Genomic DNA, 21,969 nt, shown 5'->3' on the forward strand with positions numbered 1-21,969 from the left:
ATCGGTGTGCCTGCATGGATTTGGATCCATTATATCAGGTTTAGTAACTTTAAAGATGTTATGTAACCATGGGTCATGTAACATGCTTATTAAACATAAAAAATATACATTACGTCTGTTACACATACATGTGTAACAAATGCACGTACACACACACACACACACACACACAAGCACATACACATGCATGCACACTTGCAATTTCTCATTAAAAACACACACATAAATACACGTAAACATGTTACCACTTTCCCACGAGAGACTTACTTTTAAAGGTTGTCTTAATTTTGGTGGCCCGTGACCATCCACTTGGGAATTGTTGCTTCACTGCTGAGCTAGCTTCCGGTTGTCATTTCCCTGCATGCCGCTAGGAATGCTGGTGTAGCCAGTTCATCTGCTACGATTTTACATTTGATGTGCACACTTGGTTTCAGTTGTTGAAGAAGTGGGAGCCAAATATTATGCACCTGACAGCTGTCAATGTTTAGTTCATGCAGAACCTTTAAAAGTGAGTCTCGCAGAAAAACATAGTAACTTGTTTACGTGTATTTTATTCCCCAATCATGTGAAAACATATACTGTACCTCATTTACTTGCATAGATTTTTACATAATGGTAGGGTATTTTTCATATTAAGAATCTATAAGAATGTTCTCATAATTTCAAAACTTCAGGTGCAGGCATTCTTCAGAAGTCTAGAAGTTCAAGGCTAAAAACATTCTGTGCATTAAAAAAGAGGTTTCACATACCTGTTTTCATCACTGTTGTGTTTGCATGCCACACCAGCTTGTGTATATTGAAATGGTGAGAATTTTTAAAAAGTACCAAATGTAAATAATCAGATTGTAAATGTTTACTCATTGATTTGACTGCAGAAATTGTAAAAGAACTTGATGCAGTGATTTTCTTATAGGTATTTGCAAAACAAATTTAAATTCATTGACAAGAAGAGATCTGCTATATGGGGCTGGAGTTATGGAGGGTACAGCACAGCAATGGCATTAGCTAAAGACACAGATGGTGTTTTCAAATGTGGAATTTCAGTAGCACCTGTCACAGATTGGATTTATTATGGTAAGTTTTTTGTTGATTTTATGGTTAGACATTTTACATCGACATTAAAAACAAAATAAAATCACAACACATACCTTGTTTTGTCTCCCAATTTTTGGACCTTCTTCAGAGATGGGAGAAAAGAATGTCATGGAAGGGTTAAAACATGGTTAAGATAATTATCAGGGATTAAAATGTACAAGAGCTTGATCCTAATCATCGTCATTGAAACAACATGCATTCTTTGCAGGTATATATTTCAGAAAGACATCAGCTTCACCCATCAGGTGGTATCATCTTTTTATATTTTTTTGAATGGCACACATGCCCATTTTCACCCTTCAAAGTATATCTAAAAACCTTTAATTTGAAGTTTAAAAAGGGGTTTAACCCTTGAGAAAAATTTAAAATACAAGGTTGTAAAGGTAGCTGCACAGGACATACGCAACATGTTAAAAAGGTACAGAAACTTCCTTGGATGCAGTGTAACAGGCCTGCTTTTCACAAAAAGATCAAAACATTTCTTAAAACACTGTTGTCTCCTCCCAACAATCGATGAAAATATGCCGAACACTTTAAATATATACATGACACATTGGAAGGTCCATCACTTGCAGCAAATGGATATTGGTTAAAGATGGCTATGTTCAATCCAAAGAGGAGTTAAACATTGGTTAAAGACGGCTATGTCCAATCCGAAGAGGAGTTAAACATTGGCTAGATATGGCTATGTCCAATCCGAAGAGGAGTTAAACATTGGCTAGATATGGCTATGTCCAATCCGAAGAGGAGTTAAACATTGGCTAGATATGGCTATGTCCAATCCGAAGAGGAGTTAAACATTGGTTAAAGATGGCTATGTCCAATCCGAAGAGGAGTTAAACATTGGTTAGATATGGCTATGTTCAATCCAAAGAGGAGTTAAACATTGGTTAGATATGGCTATGTCCAATCCAAAGAGGAGTTAAACATTGGTTAAAGATGGATATGTCCAATCAGAAGAGGAGTTAAACATTGGTTAAAGATGGATATGTCCAATCCAAAGAGGAGTTAAACATTGGTTAAAGACGGCTATGTCCAATCCAAAGAGGAGTTAAACATTGGTTAAAGATGGCTATGTCCAATCCGAAGAGCAGTTAAAATTACCTTTTCTTGATGGGAGGGACAGTACGAATAACGCCATGCACAAATGGTGGACTTGACAGCACAAAGCTTGTTCCCACTCTTCCTGCCATGTGTTGAGAAATGTTTGCTTTCATGTTGAAGACGAATTTTTGAAAGCTTAGCCGACATTTCTGTATGGCTTTCACAACTCATTCTTTTCTTCCATCCCTGAAGAAGGTCCAACAACAGTCTGAAAATTCTGAGGGCAAAACAAGGTACAATTAATGAAGGTAGTGGGCCTTCGAAATTAATCTGAAATCATATAAATTTGCAGCAAGGAAACACCAGTCTTCATGTATGAAATACTAAAACTGCATTTACTGCATCCACCATGAAGGTACATGTGATTTTATCTTATTTTTAATGTGTTGATGACATGTTGTGTAAAATAACATATTTTTTAAATATTTTACCTTGATGTTGAGTTGAAAATAAAAACTGGAATAGTGCATTATCTAGACCTAGTTGCCCTCAAAATGCTGGGTCAAAACTAAACTTTTGGAAGCTTTCATCGTGAATCAAACACCAAAGGCGAGAGTGCTATCCATTTGACAACATGGAAACTTGCAGCAACCTCATTACATGCAAGTGAAAGATATGTGTGAACCATTAATAATATCAGATCAGTATGATATCAGTTATGAGTATTGGCAGATTGTGTATCTCTACTTAATTGGTTTTAGTTAAAACTAGGGCTGAGCTGATATTGATGTCCATATACCTGTATCAGTTGGATTTTATTTACTGATACCGGACAATATTTTTCTGGTGTTTTGATCATTCACTGGATCCAAAAAAATGCTGTGCTATAAAATCTAATTGTCCTGGAAGTTATGCAAAATTCGAACTTTCAATTGATTTTCCACTAATATTACATGAACTTAACTGTATTTAGTGATTCCATAATAGGTATTTTAATATCCTGATGTAATTTTTCAATATTTTGAAGCAAAACTCAGGTTAATTGATGCTTATAATTAGATTGGAGTACTCACCCACTAATATTAATCAATATTTTGAACAACTTTTAATAGTTACAATTTTCATGCATTGGTATCAGTTCAAAGTCGTATCAGCTCAACCGGAGTTAAAAACTTTGTCATTTCAGTCCAACTTCAGTTAGGAGTATTGCTAAAATAGATATACAGGGTAATTCAAAATGAATGTTACAACTTTACACAGTTATTATGACGTTACAATTTATGAAAGAAAATCAGACAAGGCATCAATATAAAGAAGAACTCTGGAAGTTTTACTCACATGACTCACATTGTAAAGATTCAACATGGGAACCACGTGTAACACGGAAAAGGTCAAAACTATAATCAAGTACTTGCTATGCACGAGACAGCAAGTCGTTGTCAACGGTTTCAAAGGCACTAACAATTTGCAGTTGTAACTTTGGCAAATCTTTTGGAATGGTGAAACATATGCATTATTACCGAAAAGCATGCGGAAATGTTTTTGCACCATTGTGATTGAATCAGTTCTCGATAGCTCCAACACACAATACGCCTTCTACTGGCCATTAGCCATTTTGCGACACTGGCGATCCTGGTGGAGCATCGGCTTAGCAGAATAAGCCCGCTAAGTGGGAATAAAACTTCGAGAGTTTTTCTTTATATTGATGCCTTGTCTGATTTTCTATCATAAATAGTAACGTCATAATAACTGTGTAAAGTTGTTCCATTCATTTTGAATTACCCTGTATTAAACTAAATACATAGAGTTCCCATGGGTTATGGATTTATCCTGTGTTTCCGTGATTTGAGGTGGTGATATCTGAACACTAAGAGTTTAAAAGTGTTAGAATATTTACACATGTTGATATGCAAATAAGGACCCCCTGATAGCAGCCAATGCTTTCACCAACAATGAACAATGGCACGGATTGCCAGAGACCCGGGTTCGAGTCCTGGTCGAGCCTGCACTTTTCGCTGAAAATCTACATAGTACATCTCCTGTGTGTGCCTAATTTAATGGAATGAAGATTTTGTAACAAGATTGTGCAATAAAAGTGGATTTTTAATTAAATAAATTAATGTTAATAATATTTTATGTGATACATCAATATGATATAAATGTTAATATGTGACTATTCCATTGCAGCTATAAGTTTTCTGAACAGAACAGAACAGAACATTGATAATTCCCAGAGCTTGACATGGAAATTGTTAGGGTGGAGGATGTTTTACGTAAATTTTCCTAACTAGGAGATTGTGTCCACCTGCACCTTTCCTCCTCTCTCATCTGACAGACCTAATGAGTATCCATTGCACATATTCAATTCAATTTTCCTTTGTTGAAGGGCGAGGTTCAGCCTGTGGCTGAACATATACCATGTTGATCTACCAGAATTTTCCTCTAAAACATATTCACAAGTTTACGCGAGATAATCAGAATATTAATTCCTTTAACCCTTTCAAGGCGGATGACTAAATATTCGTCAAGCATGGAAATTCCCCAAGGACGGGGCTCATTTTAAGCAAAATGTAGCATGTTGGAAAATGTTTTTATTTAATAATAATAATAATAATAATAATAATAAAAAAAAATTGTAATAACGCGATAAATTCCAATGAGGGCTCGTTTTATTCAGAATTTCCAAGGCTTTCATTCGGTAAAGTAAACATGTTGATGTGTACTCATATTTGGAAGCAACAGACAGAGGAATTTCAATTAGTAATTTTTTTTTTTTAAAAAAAAGAAGAAAACTCAAGGTCAAGGAGAATGTTTATCACAACTGACTGGAAACTCCATCAGAAATTTGCCCATCGATCCGAACTGAAAGCTTGAATAGGAGTAGGATTGTTCGCAAGGGCACGAACTCTTACACTGTCCAGAGAAAGGAAGAACATTTGCCCCCCCCCTCAAGCCCCCCCTCTTCACTTCTTCCCACTGCACTGCACTCGCATCACCACTGCCTTCATTCTCCTCTAATTCTTCATCTTCCCCCTCCCTCTTCTGGTTCTTCTCGATCATCTGGCACACCCTGTATATCATCTTCTGAACCACCCTGTATATCTTCAACTTCTGTTTCATCCCCCCCTCCTCCAACAAGTCACGAATTTCTCCTGACTGAAGAGATGCCATCACAAAAGACTCTTTCTTCTCACGACAAGGTTTCGAAAGCACTCACGTCTTTTTTAACAATCTGCCTGGTGACACGACCATGACGTCAGAGTCTACCTGGCGATGACGGCAGATGTGACGTGGATGCTTGGAGATTAAAGCCAAAAAGATTCAGTGGTTTTTTTTTATTCGGTTTCCTGTTTATTGAACATTTATTATGAAGATATGTGTTTGCCGAAATATTCGTCAACCGTCCTTCAGTTACTTTTGTCATCTGGAGGCTCCACCTCGAAAGGGTTAATCAAGAAATCCACTTTTCGCACACAATGTTGGTGTAAAATGAAGGAAGATGGCACATGCACATAATTTCCATGTTATTTAGACTCTGAAAGGCATTTTGCAGATCTCATCAAATACTCAGACTTTGGGAAAAGTATCAGGATTGAAATATATGATTGACTCTCTTTTGGAAAAACAGCTATGGTATTCCAAGCTCTCAAAATGACTGATTAATTTGCTTTATTTTATTTCGCTCTTTTGCCACTTTTGGCTAATCGCAAAGATGAGGATGAGTGATGATATAATGAAATTGATGAAGGAACACTCAAAAAGAAAACCCATGCCCAGGACCCCTGGCATTGTAGCATGCTGTGCTAGGCACTCTGTCATGGAGGTCGGTTCAAATTCTGAAAAAAATTACATCCATTCTAGAGCATTCACATGAATCTTTGTGTGGCTTGCTTTGCTGTTGTCCAAATTTTCAGAATAGCTTTGTGGCTTCGTAACCCTACTATACTATTGCAAAAGCAACCCACATGAAGATTCACATGAATGCTGTAGAAAGAATTATAAGCCGAAGTAAATTTTCAGAATTTGGAATATCATACCAGTTTTTCAAAAAGAAAAGAAATTAAAAAAAAAAAAAACACCCTGGATGGCCTGATATCACTGTTACCAGCTAATACCATGATATTAATATCAAATCAACTTTAGCATAAAGCAACTTTACATGCTAAATAATGCAAAGAGTGTATTATTGTTTTATTTAGTTTTGATTTGAATCTCTTCATTATTCTCTTTTTCAGACACAATATATACAGAACGATATATGGGTCTTCCAACAAAAATTGATAACATGGAAGGTTACAAAACAGCCGAAGTAAATACCAAAGTGGAAAATCTCAGGAATAAGATGTTCCTTCTGATCCATGGAACAGAGGATGATAATGTTCATTATCAACAGTCAATGATGCTGTCGCGAGTTTTGGAAGTGAAAGATATCCTCTTTAGACAGCAGGTAACTAATATACATATTTTTTAACCATTATCTTTCTATATTACTAATGTAAGAACTTGATTAGGCTAAGTTCTACAACCTAGTGAATATAATTTTGAGCATTGATGGAAGTGGTGTGATATGGATGATTTGTGCATTCACGCACACAAACAGATACTCACACACAAAAAGGTTTGGACATAGGGTTCACAGAATGTCACCATCAGATTTCATTGCTAACAAATAAGTTAAATTACACTAAGCTTTTATTAAAAATTATTCATGAAGGTTTGCTTTAGTCTAATGCAGTTATGCAAATAACTAAAAATTTAACATTTTTTAAAACAATCCTTTCAGACCAATTTTTGAAAATTGCTCAGTGATAAACAGATTAACACCAGATGACAGTAATAACTTAGATGGACAATAGGTGCAGTGCACATATGCAGCACCAGAAGAAGAAGAAAAATAAGAGAAAAGGATCAAAGAGTTGTATTGCTATGTAATTTTTCAGACCAAAGAAAATAGTGTCCAAAATTATGGGCATTTGGTCTGAAAGGGTTAAGAAAAAAGATTTGCTTTAAAGACACTTTCATTAAAATTGGTTAATATTAGCAAAAATAACATTCAATGCTTTTTAAATAGTGAAGATTACAACATTCAAATGGCATAAAGTCAGACAGTATATACCATTCGAAACCTATACCTTTGTACTCTTTACATTAACAATAAATAATGTAAAAATTTTGCACTGATGGGAAAACATAATACACTTCCATTACACATATGCAGAGAGATATGAATTATTTTTGGATGTAGTGCAACTATCAATTATTTTCCTGTAGTTTACGGTTATTACAAGCATAAGAAAACAGTTCTTCTTTGTGACGTTTCAGGAGAACACACGCTCCTTTCGTCAGACATTTATTTTCATTTTGACTCAAGATACAGTTATAACAATGGTTAGTAATTTTTTAAACAAAAAGAATCCGTTATATAATAGATGTTGTCAATGTTAAATTGTTGTAATATAGCAACTTTGCCAATGTCAATGAAACGTCACAAAGAAAAAATGTTTTCTTATGATTGTAATAACCGTAAACTACAGGAAAATAATTCTATAATGCAAGCAATGCGTACATACAAGAAAAACTATTATGCAACTATTAAGTTGATGCATAAGTTCGTAGCATTTTTTTTAAAATTTGATACTTATTTGAGATGAACAAAAGACATAAATTAGTCAGTAATATATTTTCCTTCATTGTCTATGAACGTTTACCAACGCTGGGGTAGTTTTTCGATTCCATGCCTGAAGAAATAAGCTGCTTTAGAGTTAAAGAAGTCGTCAAGCCAATTTTGAAGAGCATATTCATTACCAAAGAAGTTTTATTGAAGTTTGGATTGAGAGCTGAAAAGGTGGGAATCCGTGGGTGCAAGATCGGGACAGTAAGGAGGATGTGGAGTAACCTCCCAACCAAGCTCCTTGATACAGGCCTGTAGCCAGGAATTCTTAGTAGGGGGCAAAGTCAATCCCAGAGGGGGCAAGTTTTTAATATATTGTGTCGCATTGGCAGATATAGCAGGGTGCACTTGCCCCCCTCTCCCAAAAGCTATAAGTAACAGGAAAGGGATGATATCTTGAAACTCCAACGAACAAAAAAAGTTCAAGCAACATCAAATAACAATATTTCGATAATGACCTTTCCGGACTGCCAAAGAATATAAAGACAAAGTCTAATTGGGACTGTATCTACTTGATATTTACAGGTCGATAATGTTAATAGACTATTAATATGTACCAACAGCTTTGAGCCTCTCTACAGAGCTGATTAAGGGAGCCCTTTATAAATCGTGCTTCATAATGTTTCCCTCTAGTTTCTAGTATGCAAGATTTTTACACACAAAGGAATCTAATGAGAATTCAGCTACAAATTTTGTCGCTTTTTAACCAAAATAATAAATGTGAAACACTATCACATTTTCATCATGTTTGATAACAAGTTGACCCACTAAGCTGTCCTACATCTTTCACCAGCTGATCTCTAGGGTGGGATGGTTACACAACACACTACAAAGCCAAGGGTCCCAGTTTCGAGCCTGGGCATGAGTGTTCTTTGTGAGCAGAGGCGCAACCATAGGCGTAGCTAGAACTTTATATTTGGGTGTGCACAAAGAAAAAAATGGTCTTGTACCTTTTTAATAGCATATTTTGCAACACAATGACTTGGCTCTTTAACTGCATTGATGTTTGTAAAGGAATATAAATTCACTAATTGACAGTGTTGAAAATTTCTGAATATATGTAGTAGAAAAAATCAAATTGCATAGAAATTACAGACACACAAAATGTTCATAAATGTTACAAACAAATACATCAAAATACACGTCATCTATAACAAGAGACGTCTGTCAAAAGGTATAATGTTCTTAAACTCATCAATAACTTCATTTACATCAATAGACTCAGCTTTTTCCTGTTCCACAAATAGCAAGAGCAGGGCTTCCAATCTATCCTGCTTCCGAATTGCTCTTAATTTAGTTTTAACTTGGGTAAGCTTGGAGAAAGCTCTCTCACACATGCAGCTTGTGACAGGTATAGAAGAAAAGCACTGCAGTACAGAGTACAATGCAGTAAATATCTTCTTTCTCCAATGACATCAAAAAATCGAAAACCTATAGACACCCGTTTCATCAGCGATAATGCACATGTTTGTACCAAGTAATGACATTTTCAACTTCTTACAAACTGCCGCTTATTTTCTCTCTTATTGAAATATCTGTCTTTAATTCTCTTTGATAAAGCAGCCCATTAGGGTGTGCCTAGGCACACCCGGTACACCCCGTAGCTACGCCTATGGGCGCAACCACTGGTGCACGCTACAGCCCCCTCATAAATTTGGAAAAATCGACATTTTCAAGTAAAAGCACCATAAACTCGGGAAAAACCAGAGTGGTAAATTCAAGCCCTATAAAATTATCCCCAGTTGACATTTTTGAGAGTGGAAAGTTCTAAATATACGATATATCCTTGTTTATGCCACCCACTAGAAAGCAGTCAGGGATGCCAAATTTTGAAAAGCATTGGGTTCTTATAAGTTTAAAAAATCTCAAATTCTCCCTTCCATAGTTTTTCTTGTATGTACGCATTGCTTGCATGATAGAATTATTTTCCTGTAGTTTACGGTTATTATTATCACCAAGAAATTTGGAATGTACATTTAATGAATTCAAAATGAGAAACTCGCTACCAGATGTGGAAACCACAGGAATATATAATATAAGTTGTTCATGTTCAAAAGATTATGTGGGACAAACAGCAAGGAAAATGGCAATAAGATGGCACGAACATGATTTGGACATTATAAATCTAAACCCAAGAACAGGTTTGTCAACTCATATCATCGAAGAGAAGCATTTGATTAAAAAGAGAAGGGTTTTAAAAAGATTAACGGGAAACACAGAGTTGAATGTCTGGGAAGCCTCGTTCATTGCAGAAGAACACTGGAATAAATTAAATAATGAAAATGGTAACATAGATCCAGTGTGGAGTTTTCTTTTTCACAAATGGAGTAAGCCACCATCTTTAAAATTTAATGTAACAGAAAACATCAAGAGACTTTGTGAAAACAATGATGAATTTGAATTACCTGATGATATTTGGGATTCATAATTAAAAAAAAAAAAAAAAAAAAAAAAAAATTAAATAGACTGCTTTTTTTCACAGTTAAGTTGCTATATTACAACAATGTAACATTGACAACATCCATTATATAACAGATTCTTTTTGTTTAAAAATTACTAACCATTGTTATAACTGTATCTTTAGTCAAAATGAAAATAAATGTCTGATGAAAGGAGCGTGTGTTCTCCTGAAACGTCACAAAGAAAAAACTGTTTTCTTATGCTTGTAATAACCGTAAACTACAGGAAAATAATTCTCCCTTCCATGTATTATGATATTAATACGCACCATACTCGCTATTTTAAAAATATTATTTATTGATTTTAATACGAAAATATATTACAATAACAAATATAATAATAATAATAACACAACAAATTCTTAGGTGCACTATGTTTCCATGGGGCCTTATAGGTTTGGCCACTGAAAGCATCCACCTATACAATTCCAGCCCCTTCAGAAAAAAAATCCTGCATATGCCAGTGGACGCAACCTGTCTGGAGGGGGGCAGTACCAGGACAAACATACGAATAATAATAATTGTAATATAGTGGTAGTAGTAATAATAGTAGCATCAAAGACGTTATTAAAAATCACACAAGAAGGTGTTAAAAGTCGGTGCTAAAGCATTTGTGTTGGAACAAATGATTTGAAAATATTTTTCCAACAATTTCAATTTCACATTAGCTAATACTGGAAAACAAGCACACAAACTGTATTTTTGAAAGACACACAATGCATGACGAACATAATTCTATTTGTACATATGACATGTATTACTTTCATGTACAACATATATTTTATTTATGCAACATGGAGCGAAGTAAAATAAGAAAATACATATGCAACATGTTAACGCTAAATTGTGTATGCATTCAAAGTTTCTTTAATATATATATATTATTTATGAGAATACATTACATAATCAATTCATCTGCCTCATAACAAATCAACAGTAAAATTAATACAAATTTTGTCTCCTTTTCCTCAAAAGAATTGTTCGTGCTTTTGAGACAAAACTTTTTAGCAGCAACAGTCTGAAGTAGCTACATATTTGGTCTTACTTCTCTCTCGGGTAATTTAGAATGCATTACACAAAACAATCATATTGGGATCAATGCGAGCAAGAAAATTTTTAGATCCAAATTTTGCAAACTGAACACATATTGACTTAATAGGGTGAAAATAATTTCATAGGGTGCCATGGCATTTTCTTTAATACATTTTATATTTCATTTAGACCATTTTGGCCCTTCTGAACTTGGACTATAAGAACAGCAGACATTGCGAGCGAAGCGAGCAAGAAAAGTTACGAAAATTTTAAATCAATGTGGGGAAATTGACCCTCTGTGCCCCCCCCCCCCCCTTTTGCAAGTTCCCTTGACTGTCTGGAAGAAAAAACTAATTCCATCTTGAGTATCCATTTGTCCTGCTATTCTTAGATTCTGCTAGTCTTGTTTTTTACTTAAATGTTTGCTCCCCTCCTAGAATGGACTTCCGTTCAAGATTGGGGGTACAATGCACCCTGCCCCCTGTGGTTGCGGCACTGTTTGTGAGTGCCTCTTCATCAATTTCACGTCATCACTCATTGTCACGATTAGCTAGAAGTGGCAGAAAAGCAAAGCTAAGTAACAAAAATTAAATATCCATTCCCTCTCTCTACTGCATGAAACACTATTACCAAATGGTAGACTTGGGAAACAAAAAATTAAGTAGTTCAAACTTCATAGCAACACATCCAAGAAAAACATCCAAACACATTAGGCACCCTAAATACAAGACTTCTCAAAATGTCACAACTGTTCTAGATACTGAAAATTACGAAATCATTTCCGGAAGACTGAATCTGAAAGGGATCCCCCCCCCCAATCCTAGTATTGTATAGATTAGTGAGAATACCAGGTAGGAATGTGTTCTGTATTTTTCACAGGGGGGGAAGCAGGCTCTCAGGGGGGGGATTGTCCCCCTGCCCCCCTCTACCCATGGGCCTGCCTTGATAGCAGCTTTTGTCATGTTAGCAGTGTGGGAGTGCATTATCATGTTGCAGCAACACTTGCTGCAGCCTTCCTGGCCTACTCACTGATTTGTGTTGTTTTCACTTAAAGCATGCTGTATCCTGAACCTTACCCATGGAATGGAAATGTCGGACTATGGTTTAATTGTCACATTTGCTAATTCTAGGATCAACTGACATGGATCACCATAGATTAAACCATTTAAACAGTCTTCATTAAATCCTGATGGTCTTCCTGAATGTGGGAAATTGCTCAAGACAAAATTGCCCTCTTTGAAATGACAAAACCATTTCCTTGCCCTGCTTTCCCTGTTGGCATTCTCCCCGTACACGGGACAAATGTTTCGACCCACCTCTGCTGCCTTTGTTCCTCTGTTAAACTCAGGCAGAAGGATATTTCAGAAGTGTTAGTTTTTTCCACTTCGCACTTGTTGTTCTTTAGCCTACAAATAACACTGTCTTCCTTTAAATCAGCAAAATTCAATGAGCATTCATAAGCACATCAATGCCACTCCAATTGACGAACGTCAAATGATAAATAAACTCTTAACACCGCAGTGTTGCCATACCAAACACAAACGCTAGGAACTATTGCATCAACCCAACATTATCACTGAGCACTGAATCAGGAAGTCACAGAAAGATAGAGGATGAAGGTAACACCATTAAGTTTTTGCGCTGATCATTTTATGTGTGAGGAAGAGAAAATGTGTGCGTGTGTATAGCTTAGACTTTTACATGTTTTACGATATCTTATTTCAATTCTGCCAACCTCTATGACAGAGGGCTGCAACACCAGGGGTCTCAGATTCAAATCCCAGCATGGGTGTTTGCGAGTGTACCTTCATCAATTTTATAATATATCATCACTCATCTTCATTATTGTGATAAGCCAAAAGTAGCAGAAAGCGATGCTAAACTACAAAAATCAAATCACTTATTTCAATTCTGAGAAGAAGAAAAATATCTATTATACGCAATAATTAGATATGTAAAATGACAGAAATATAACTGCAAAATTGTTTGTCCACAGAATACAGATAGAAGAGAATCATGATATTTTTCCTACAAAGCATCAAACATAACAGAACCACAGAAAAGAATATGAGAAATGTTGGTCGTCATGTTGATCAAGAGGGCTCTACTAGTGAACATTCTCTCTGTGAGCATCAATGACACCTGGCACCAAAGTGGCATGCTCCACACAAGTCTCTTGTCTGAATAACTGAGAACCCATCTGTCAGTAGGACAATTGCCACAGCATTCTGTGACTAAACCCTTTCCGAGCGAGCACTGGACATAGCCCATTGTTCACCATAAAATTTATTTGTGAATGAATGATGGGCTATAATCTCACCGCGTCTCTTGTGCACGTGTGTTGTAACAATCTGTTTCAAATTCCAAATGCTACATGTCCCATTTCTCCGTTGCTTGTGTTCAATTAAGTTGCACTTGAGAATAGCATTTAATAATTTATATCCATATTGTGGATATTTCTTATGGTTAGGGCTAGGATTTTTATGACCTAAAAATCACAAAAATATGCAAAATAAAATATGCTCTTATGACCTAAAATTGTAAAAAAATATGCACTATAATTTGAAAAACATGCCCTTATAACTGGACTGTTCAAACATCAATATCTAAATGCCGAGATATTTTCAAATTCGTACTATTTTTAGTTCACTTTATGGGCCCTGAGTTGCAATCCACAATGAATACTTCCTCTAAATTTTCAAATAAAAATGAAAAACATTTTGCTACAGTCCAAAAAAAAAAAAAAAAACTCTACTAAACATGGGAGTAAGAACAAATCCACTTCAAAAATGACTGTATATTTCTAGGAAATTCAAAAATATGCTGAATATGACTGAAAATCCATCAAAATATGCTACAAGGGTCGTTCAAGGTTGACCGGGACTTTTATTTCTGCAGAGGAAATAGGTAGCAGAAGAAACACCAAACTATGTCAGTTTTACAAAGTATTCTCCGTGCGCGCCAAGGCACCGTTGCCATCGTTCTGGCAGCTCCCGAATTCCTTTGGCGTAGAAAAAACTTGGTTGTTGTCGTAGCCTCTGGAGGACATCGGTCCGCAGTGCTTCGTCTGTCGTGAATTTCTTCCCTTCCAGATGGTCTTTAAGGGGTGCAAACAAATGATAATCACTGGGGGCTAAATCTGGACTGTAGGGGGGATGGGGCAGAACTTCCCAGCGCATGTCGGCCAGAGTTGTTGTTGTCACATTGGCCGTGTGAGGGTGGGCATTGTCATAGAGAAGAATCACATTTCCAGACAACATCCCAGGTCTTTTCTTGCAAATGGACTTTCGTACAGCACCACTCAACAATGTGGAGTAATACTGGGCATTAATCGTGCTCCCTTTGTCTAAAAAATCCACATGGATAACGCCCTTCATGTCCCAGAAGACACTTGCCATGATCTTTCCAGCGGATGGCTGCGTTTTGCTTTTCTTGGGGGGCGGGGAACCTTTATGCCGCCACTCCATGCTGCGTCTTTTGGTCTCTGGGGTTGAATTGTGCAACCATGTTTCATCACACATGATGATGGATTGCAACAATCCATCACCTTCTGCTCGAAACCGATTCAGAAGCTGTTCACAGACTGTCCTGCGTGTCCACTTCTGATCGAATGTCAGCTGGCGGGGAACCCACCTTGCACAGATTTTGCGGAAGCGTAAGTGGTCGTGAATGATTGTCTCAACACTCCTGACACTGATATTCACCTCGGCAGCAATATCCCGCACTGTTACTCGCCGGTTCTCAAGAATCATTTGCTCAACACGTGCGATATTCACTGGTGTGACTGCAGTCGGGCGAATGTGTCCATGCGCTTCATTTGTCACCAACTCCCGTCCTTCGCGAAACTGCTCACACCATTCGTACACTCTTGTCCGCGACATCGTTTGTTCACCATACTGTGCTTGCAATCGTCTGAAAATCTCAGCTGGTTTCACTTTCTCCTTCACGAGAAATTTGATTACACACCGCTGCTCCACAGACACACTGCTTGCCGCCATGTTCGCTGCAACTGCTGCGCATGCACGAAATACGTCATGCCGGGCGCTAGTTACTCACGAAGGAATACATTATGTCACCCGCACGTTTCATCATGGTCCGGCTATTCATCGATTTTTTACGTACGAAAATCCCGGTCAACCTTGAACGACCCTTGTATATCATGCAAAAATGGCCAAATATGCCAAAATATGCCCTTAACTTAATTAGTTTCTTCATAATATGAATTTCTATATGTTTGGGGAACAAATCACCCTTACCAAAAAAAATATGCTAAGTCATGAAAATCCTAACCCTACTTATGGTGATTCTGCTATAGATTTCGCAGTTAGTGATGATTTTCAACCTAATAGAAAGTTTTATTTACGTTATTTTCAATTAATTAACTTTATATTACCTTCCAAATATGTTTTCAGTAACTGTTTATGCAGCGGTGGCTCAGTCGGTAACGCGTCTGACTACCATGCTAAAGGTCCCGGGTTCGATCCCCGGCCGGTTCAAATCCGGGAACTTTTCTAACGGTGAAAGCGGCCCCGGCACCCACCCAGCGTCGGATAACATGGGTACCTGGGGGAAACCCTGGGGGGTAAAGGTGGTCAGGGGCGTGATGCTGATCATATCACCCCCACTCACGACCGGATCAAGAAAGTGTGGGGCGTTACCCCCACACCCCCTATACGCCTTCATGGCGTGGTGCTAAGCACAGGGGAACACTTTACCTTTTTTTTTTTGCAATGCTATATTTTTTTATTTTTTTTTGTTCGCTGCATAAGTTCGTAGCGTTTTATAACATGCGTTAACAGGAATATAATATGTAATTAATTAACACAAATACACAGCCAGCCACAACAACACTCACTCAGTCAGTAATGTAGTCACCTCCATTGTCAATAACCATCTGCCAACTTTGGGGAGGAGTTCGATGCCTCGCCTGTGGAACTACTGTTTTTTCAGTATATGGCATTAGGCCCATACACAGCACACATTGTTTTTGAGTTGAAGGAATCAGCCAAGTTTCAAGAGCAGCTTCATTAGGAAAGACTTCCTACTGCTGCACTTGATCCTCGGTTCAACTCTAACAGAATGTACCGGAAATGTTTAACTTTTTCCGCTTGACACTCCACCTTGTTTCGTTTGCAAAATAGACAAAATATGCTCAGAATTAGAATACACTGTGTTTTCACGAACACAAAACTACAAACTAAGCAATAGCAATGGAATAACAGACAACCTGCCAACCCATAACAAAATGCTACGAACTTATGCACCGACCCAGTACTTTCAAAAAATCGTTAGAGAAAAGAATTCATGAACGTGAGAAAATTTATGTAATATGTAGCATATTATATATCTGTGGAAAGAGGAAGTGTTGTAGATTTTTTTAAAAATGTTAAATAATAACACCACAACATATTTACAATGATTTTTTTGAATAAGAGCAAATCCCCCAATCTCCTGGGGAAAACTTGATATTCTAAGTTGCATCCGGAAAAGTTCAATTTGATGCTTACGCAGAATGTCCCTGATGCTGATCTGGCTTCTCATTGTTGGTATTATGGTCCTACACTGAATGCAGCAGACACCACATGCTCCTCCAATGTGGCAAAGACATTGCATGGTGGACTGGCACAATGAGGTGCATTCAGTTGTCAACATGAATACCACCCAACACCATTGCAAGAAACATTCACTAGGCTTGTATCACAACACGTCAGGCAGTTGACTCATCTGTGAACAAGACAACCTTCCAATAGCTGAAATGTGCCACAAAGTCACTGCCTGAATGATCATTCATTGAGGTGTGTGGGGAAAGGCACAAAACAAAACACCTCACTGATACTCATCATATAATAATCTAAACTAAATAGCACAAAAAAAACATATTAATGGATACGGGTGACCTCAGTTTCAATTGTTTTACACTAATGCCCCACAGTTTGTTAAATCATTCATTTGGTGTTGCTAGTAATTTCCTTTTTAACCGTTCAGATGTAAATTCTAGCACGCAGTAACCAAACATGACTGTACACCACAGAATGTTTCTCTAATTGATAGTGGAACTAATGTTTATGTATGAAACATATATCCCAACCTCCATGACAATGTGATTATCAGCATTTTTTTTTTTTTAAATACTTATGGTATAAGCAAGGGGTCCTAATTTTGAATCCTGGGTAAAAATTGGATGCTTCACTGTTCTTTTTCCTTCATCGTTGCAATGAAGTTTGCGATCGTAACTTCTACAAAATACATTATTATTATTAATTGAAGCACAAATAGGATGCACCAAAAACTGGAAGTACTTCACAAACACCCCCTGGATATCATCAGACTAATAGTGAGAGAATAGGGAACAGTGTGTGTATATCAGGTTACAATTTACATTGTGTAGGTAGTGTTTATTTTATGAGATTTTCACACAAAAAAGATATTTGGCACACAATAGTCTCTTGAAAAACAAACCTTAAGAAATAAATGTAACATATCACACTAGAATTGTGTAACAAATGCTGCATTTGATAGGTCCATATTCAAGAAACATGTCATGTGCAGAATATCACTTTGGTATGAAAAAAAAACTCTCCTTCTCCAAGATATAGTTTCTGTAATATTATAGCTCTTTCTCAGTTTTACGGCGGGCACCCTATAAGCTGGCAAGGGGAGCAGGGAAGCGACCAATCCAGTGTGATAAGAAAAGCAGCAGCCAGTAGAACTATGTTCACGTACTACTCTTTTTCTGCCACGTCGTGTCTCTCGGCACCACTGCTGTTGCCTGGTTGGTCTGCGGCATAATCCCCGCTCCCCACTTCCTTGCCAGAACTAGGACTGGCTGCCGTAAGAGTGGTAAAGTCTAAAAAGATATGTCACAGTGTGCAGAAATTTTTCTTGCATAATGTAACTTTTCTTTTATCATTTTCAGAGTTATCCTGATGAAGAACATGGCCTGGCTGGTGTAAGACCACACCTGTATCACTCCTTAGAAGAATTCCTTGGAGAATGCTATAATTGGTTATGAAGAAAAGGTTAATTAGTGAATACATGAGAAATAACGTTCAGCTCCTTAAGTGTTGTTTTGGATTTTCACTATCTTGCCAGCATGGATGTGTCATAGAACAGGCATGACTACTTAGGGTGTGCAGTTGTAAGTGGCATGTGCAAAGTGATGTTATTTTCTTGTGCCAAACTGTTCCAAGAAAGGCAAGCAAGGGCTCTTAAAGATAAACAATCAACATACGTAGTTAAATGAGTGTGTGTGCGTGGAAGTGTGAATATTTATGTTAATGTATTCTGTGATATAGAATGTGAATAATTTTTAAAATAATTTTTGTATATAATGGTTAATTTTTGATTGTTTAAATAATAATTACAAGAGATCTCTATGCTCTAAAATATTGTCTAGATAAAATAGACCAATTGTTAAAGATAATGTGTGCATTAATCTGTTGTAAAAAGTAATCATGTTGTTCATATCAAAATGTTAATGGATTTTTATGAAATCTTCATATTTCTGGGCATATAGAATGAAGTTGTCATTTCTGATAAGAGAAAATAAGGCCAAGTTTTGTATGTATGTATTAATAGTTTGTACATTAATATTTTATCGCTGTTCGTATCAAGTGTTTTAACTTTATCTCCAGTTTGTTCTTAACCTCATTCCCATAAATAGTTAAACCTAAGAATGCCTGATGTTCTCATTTTGAATACCTATTGTACAGTCATGGAAACAAATACTTCCCCCAAAAGTCTACTGGTATTAAGGCTTTATGGGGAGGAAGTTTTTTTCATGACTGCACACCACTGGCAGTATGTCATCCATGAAATTGTGGTTTATTGGAACTAACTGTAGCTAAATCAATAACTAGATTGTTTTCAAACTCATTTCACTGTGATTGGACATAATCTCCTCAACTTTGTGTATTAGAAGTAGCAATTTATTATGTTTTCTGATTACCCTGAAATTTACTGAGTCCAGAAAACATTAATGTGGCAACATAGCTTTCGAACACCATTCTGACTTCTAACATGAAGTCAAAAAGTATACTTCTACAGGGTTACTAAATTGAAATTGACACTTTGAAATGATTGTATCGCGTATTGTTATTGAGATGTGCTAATATGTTATGTATGTATGGAAAGAGTAACTCAAAATTTTTTATTTCATTAACTGCCTGCAACCATAGCACCTGTCTGTGACCACTTTTCCCAAAATGGCTGCTACCCCTGACAGAGGAGTTTTTGTCTGCTCTTGCATCGCAAAATTCAGGACTGAACTTAAAAATGCTCCACCTAGCAGGCAATCCATCTATGATTGGTAAAGGAAATTTGAAAAGGCAAAAGAAGCAGTGGGAGGCCATCAACATCGGGGGAATGAGTGGAAGAGATCCAGCAAGCATCTCATTCCAGCCTTTTTATGTGACATCCTGCAGTAGCAGACTCAGACTTGCAAAACTCCATTACACAAAAGGCCTTCTCCATCAGGGGTAGCAGCCATTTTGGAAAAAGTGGTCACATGGCATTACTGGCAGGTACTGCGGTTGCAGGCTGTCGCTGAATAAAAATATTTGCGTTACTCTTCCAGTACATATTATCACATCTCAAAAACAATACAAGATGCAATCATTTCAAAGTGTCAATTTCTATTTGAATAACCCATTGGCAGTTTTCTGTAGTTTCTTACCTCTGGAAGCCTAAAACTTACAGAAACTCTCGGGAATATGAAAATTCATGATCTTTATGCATGCTCACCACACCAGCAAGTTTACGAGTGGAAATATCTTCACGTGCATCACAAATATTACTCTTCTTGAAGTGGCACTAACTCAGACTTGAAAATTTATGTATATTAGCAATGGGTCTATGCTAAAATGTAACGAACGTGAGCAGAAATATACTAAATAAAAAAGAAAACAAATTAAGTTTTCATCTGACTCTCTCTCCCATATCAAGGAAGCAGTTTCTGGAAACTATATCAGGATTTATAAATAACTGGAAGAGGAAATGGTAAATATTATCTTTACTTCAATACCATAGTGCAGCCAGGATTCTTTCATGTTGCAAGGAGGCTTCATGATTTAGCATACGATATTTTGTATTTTTTCCTTGATATAATTAAAAAAAACAAAAAAACGAGTTAAACATATATAAGGCATGTCGGGAAGATACGACTGATACATATCTTAGGGAAAATATGTAAGGCACGAGTTGACAAGATGGACAGTAACTGTGATCTTTAGTCTTTCCAGTAGCATTCATTCGCAGTGCTGCGCTGAGTCTTGTCTGAGTCTCAACTGTTAGAAATTGATGCGGTCATAAAGAATCCTGCGACGTGTGAGCTGTGATGCGTTTTCTACAGGCTAACGGACATTCGTCAAATTGTGGTAGTTTATGGGAACATTATGAATGATCAAAAACTTGCCTTCATGGGAGACAGGACAGATATTTATGATGAGCACAGGTGCAGCAGGCCCGTCTGTGATCTCTGATGACCTTCTTAAAGGAATTGAATTGGCCACATTGTATGCCAGAAGCCTGGGCTCTAGGCCTGGTCAAGCATACATTTTTCGCTGAAATATGTACCTAAATCTTCTGTATTGAAAAAATACAAAAAATTACATCTCATGTTAACATTTTAATTTACTCATTTGCTAGCTCTCATACAATATAACTACACATGATTCTAACAAGAAGATGGCATGCTACACAATTTCAAAAGTTCATATTTTCACCTAGCATTCGACAATGTTGTATTTCTTTGGCTTTTAAGTATACTGCAGGATAGAAATGCAGAGAACAGCACCTATACCTCTTCACATAAACAACAAACTGTACTTGCCAAAGACAGAGCCACTCATATCAGTCAAAAGTTCTGATACGTTAGCATACACACATGATATGAAGCACTGCCACACACACTTCAACGATGACCCTTCTAATCTGCCTTTTTGAATCTAAATTTCCCTCGCATGTTATCTGGTAACTTAACAAGTGACGGGCAAGGAACCTGTCCAGGGATTTCACACATACAGAATCGGTCACAGCCATATCCGAAGTTCGCTGGGTTATCTTTCTTCTCCCTAGCAACTGCCTCTGCCGTCAAAGATTCACTGTAAAGAAAATATATATATATATACATATATTTATAAATTCTTCTGTTCGCACCATTATATTATCCTGTACTGTTAATATTCAGATATGGTGCAAACAGTGTGTGATTCTTTGTATATTTTGTTTAGTTGCAACAATTTTGCCTGCACCTGTTACCTAATAGGAGTCATTATTAGGGGTAGGATTTTGTTGACCAATAATACTATTCCAGCATTTTAGCCTTTCATGGGTTCCACAAAAATCACCCACGACACTTTCGTCGAGTCTGTCTGTCTCTCTCTTTCTTTCTCTCTCTCCTTTTCTTCCTCTCTCTTTCCTGAGAGACAAAGAGAAAGAAATAAAAAGACAGATGAAAAACCAAAAGAAAGAAAGACCAATACCTTTCTCTCCCTCTTTTCTCTCTCTAATTATCCTGGAAGTTATGCAAAACTTGAAGTTTATTTTTATTATTTGCGTACTTTCGACGTGACCTTCGGCCAAGTTGTGGGCATAATCATATTATAGATGGGGTAAAATGTCTGCATGTTGTTTTGGATGAAGGGGAACAAGTGTACAAGTTCCCTAATT

At 36.9% G+C, this 21,969-nt stretch overlaps 2 protein-coding genes across 3 annotated transcripts in view; one reads left to right on the forward strand and one right to left on the reverse strand.

Moving 5' to 3' along the window:
• Nucleotides 1–18,910, forward strand: part of ome (dipeptidyl peptidase 4 omega) — a 391,261-nt gene extending 372,351 nt beyond the window's left edge. For both annotated transcript variants that reach the window (XM_083142288.1, XM_083142289.1), the window contains exons 14-16: nucleotides 914–1,074; nucleotides 6,375–6,586; nucleotides 18,218–18,910. In XM_083142288.1, coding sequence (XP_082998414.1) covers nucleotides 914–1,074; nucleotides 6,375–6,586; nucleotides 18,218–18,313 — 469 coding nt within the window. In that variant the 3' untranslated portion in view covers nucleotides 18,314–18,910. The remainder of the gene's footprint in view (nucleotides 1–913; nucleotides 1,075–6,374; nucleotides 6,587–18,217) is intronic.
• Nucleotides 18,911–20,899: 1,989 nt separating this feature from the next.
• Nucleotides 20,900–21,969, reverse strand: part of mRpS25 (mitochondrial ribosomal protein S25) — a 34,642-nt gene continuing 33,572 nt past the window's right edge. Inside the window, exon 4 of the mRNA XM_083141863.1 lies at nucleotides 20,900–21,401. Coding sequence (XP_082997989.1) covers nucleotides 21,227–21,401 — 175 coding nt within the window. The 3' untranslated portion in view covers nucleotides 20,900–21,226. The remainder of the gene's footprint in view (nucleotides 21,402–21,969) is intronic.

The sequence above is a fragment of the Lepisma saccharinum genome, chromosome 20 (genome assembly GCF_977018435.1).
Source record: "Lepisma saccharinum chromosome 20, izLepSacc3.1, whole genome shotgun sequence".
Taxonomy (NCBI): Eukaryota; Metazoa; Arthropoda; class Insecta; order Zygentoma; family Lepismatidae; genus Lepisma; species Lepisma saccharinum.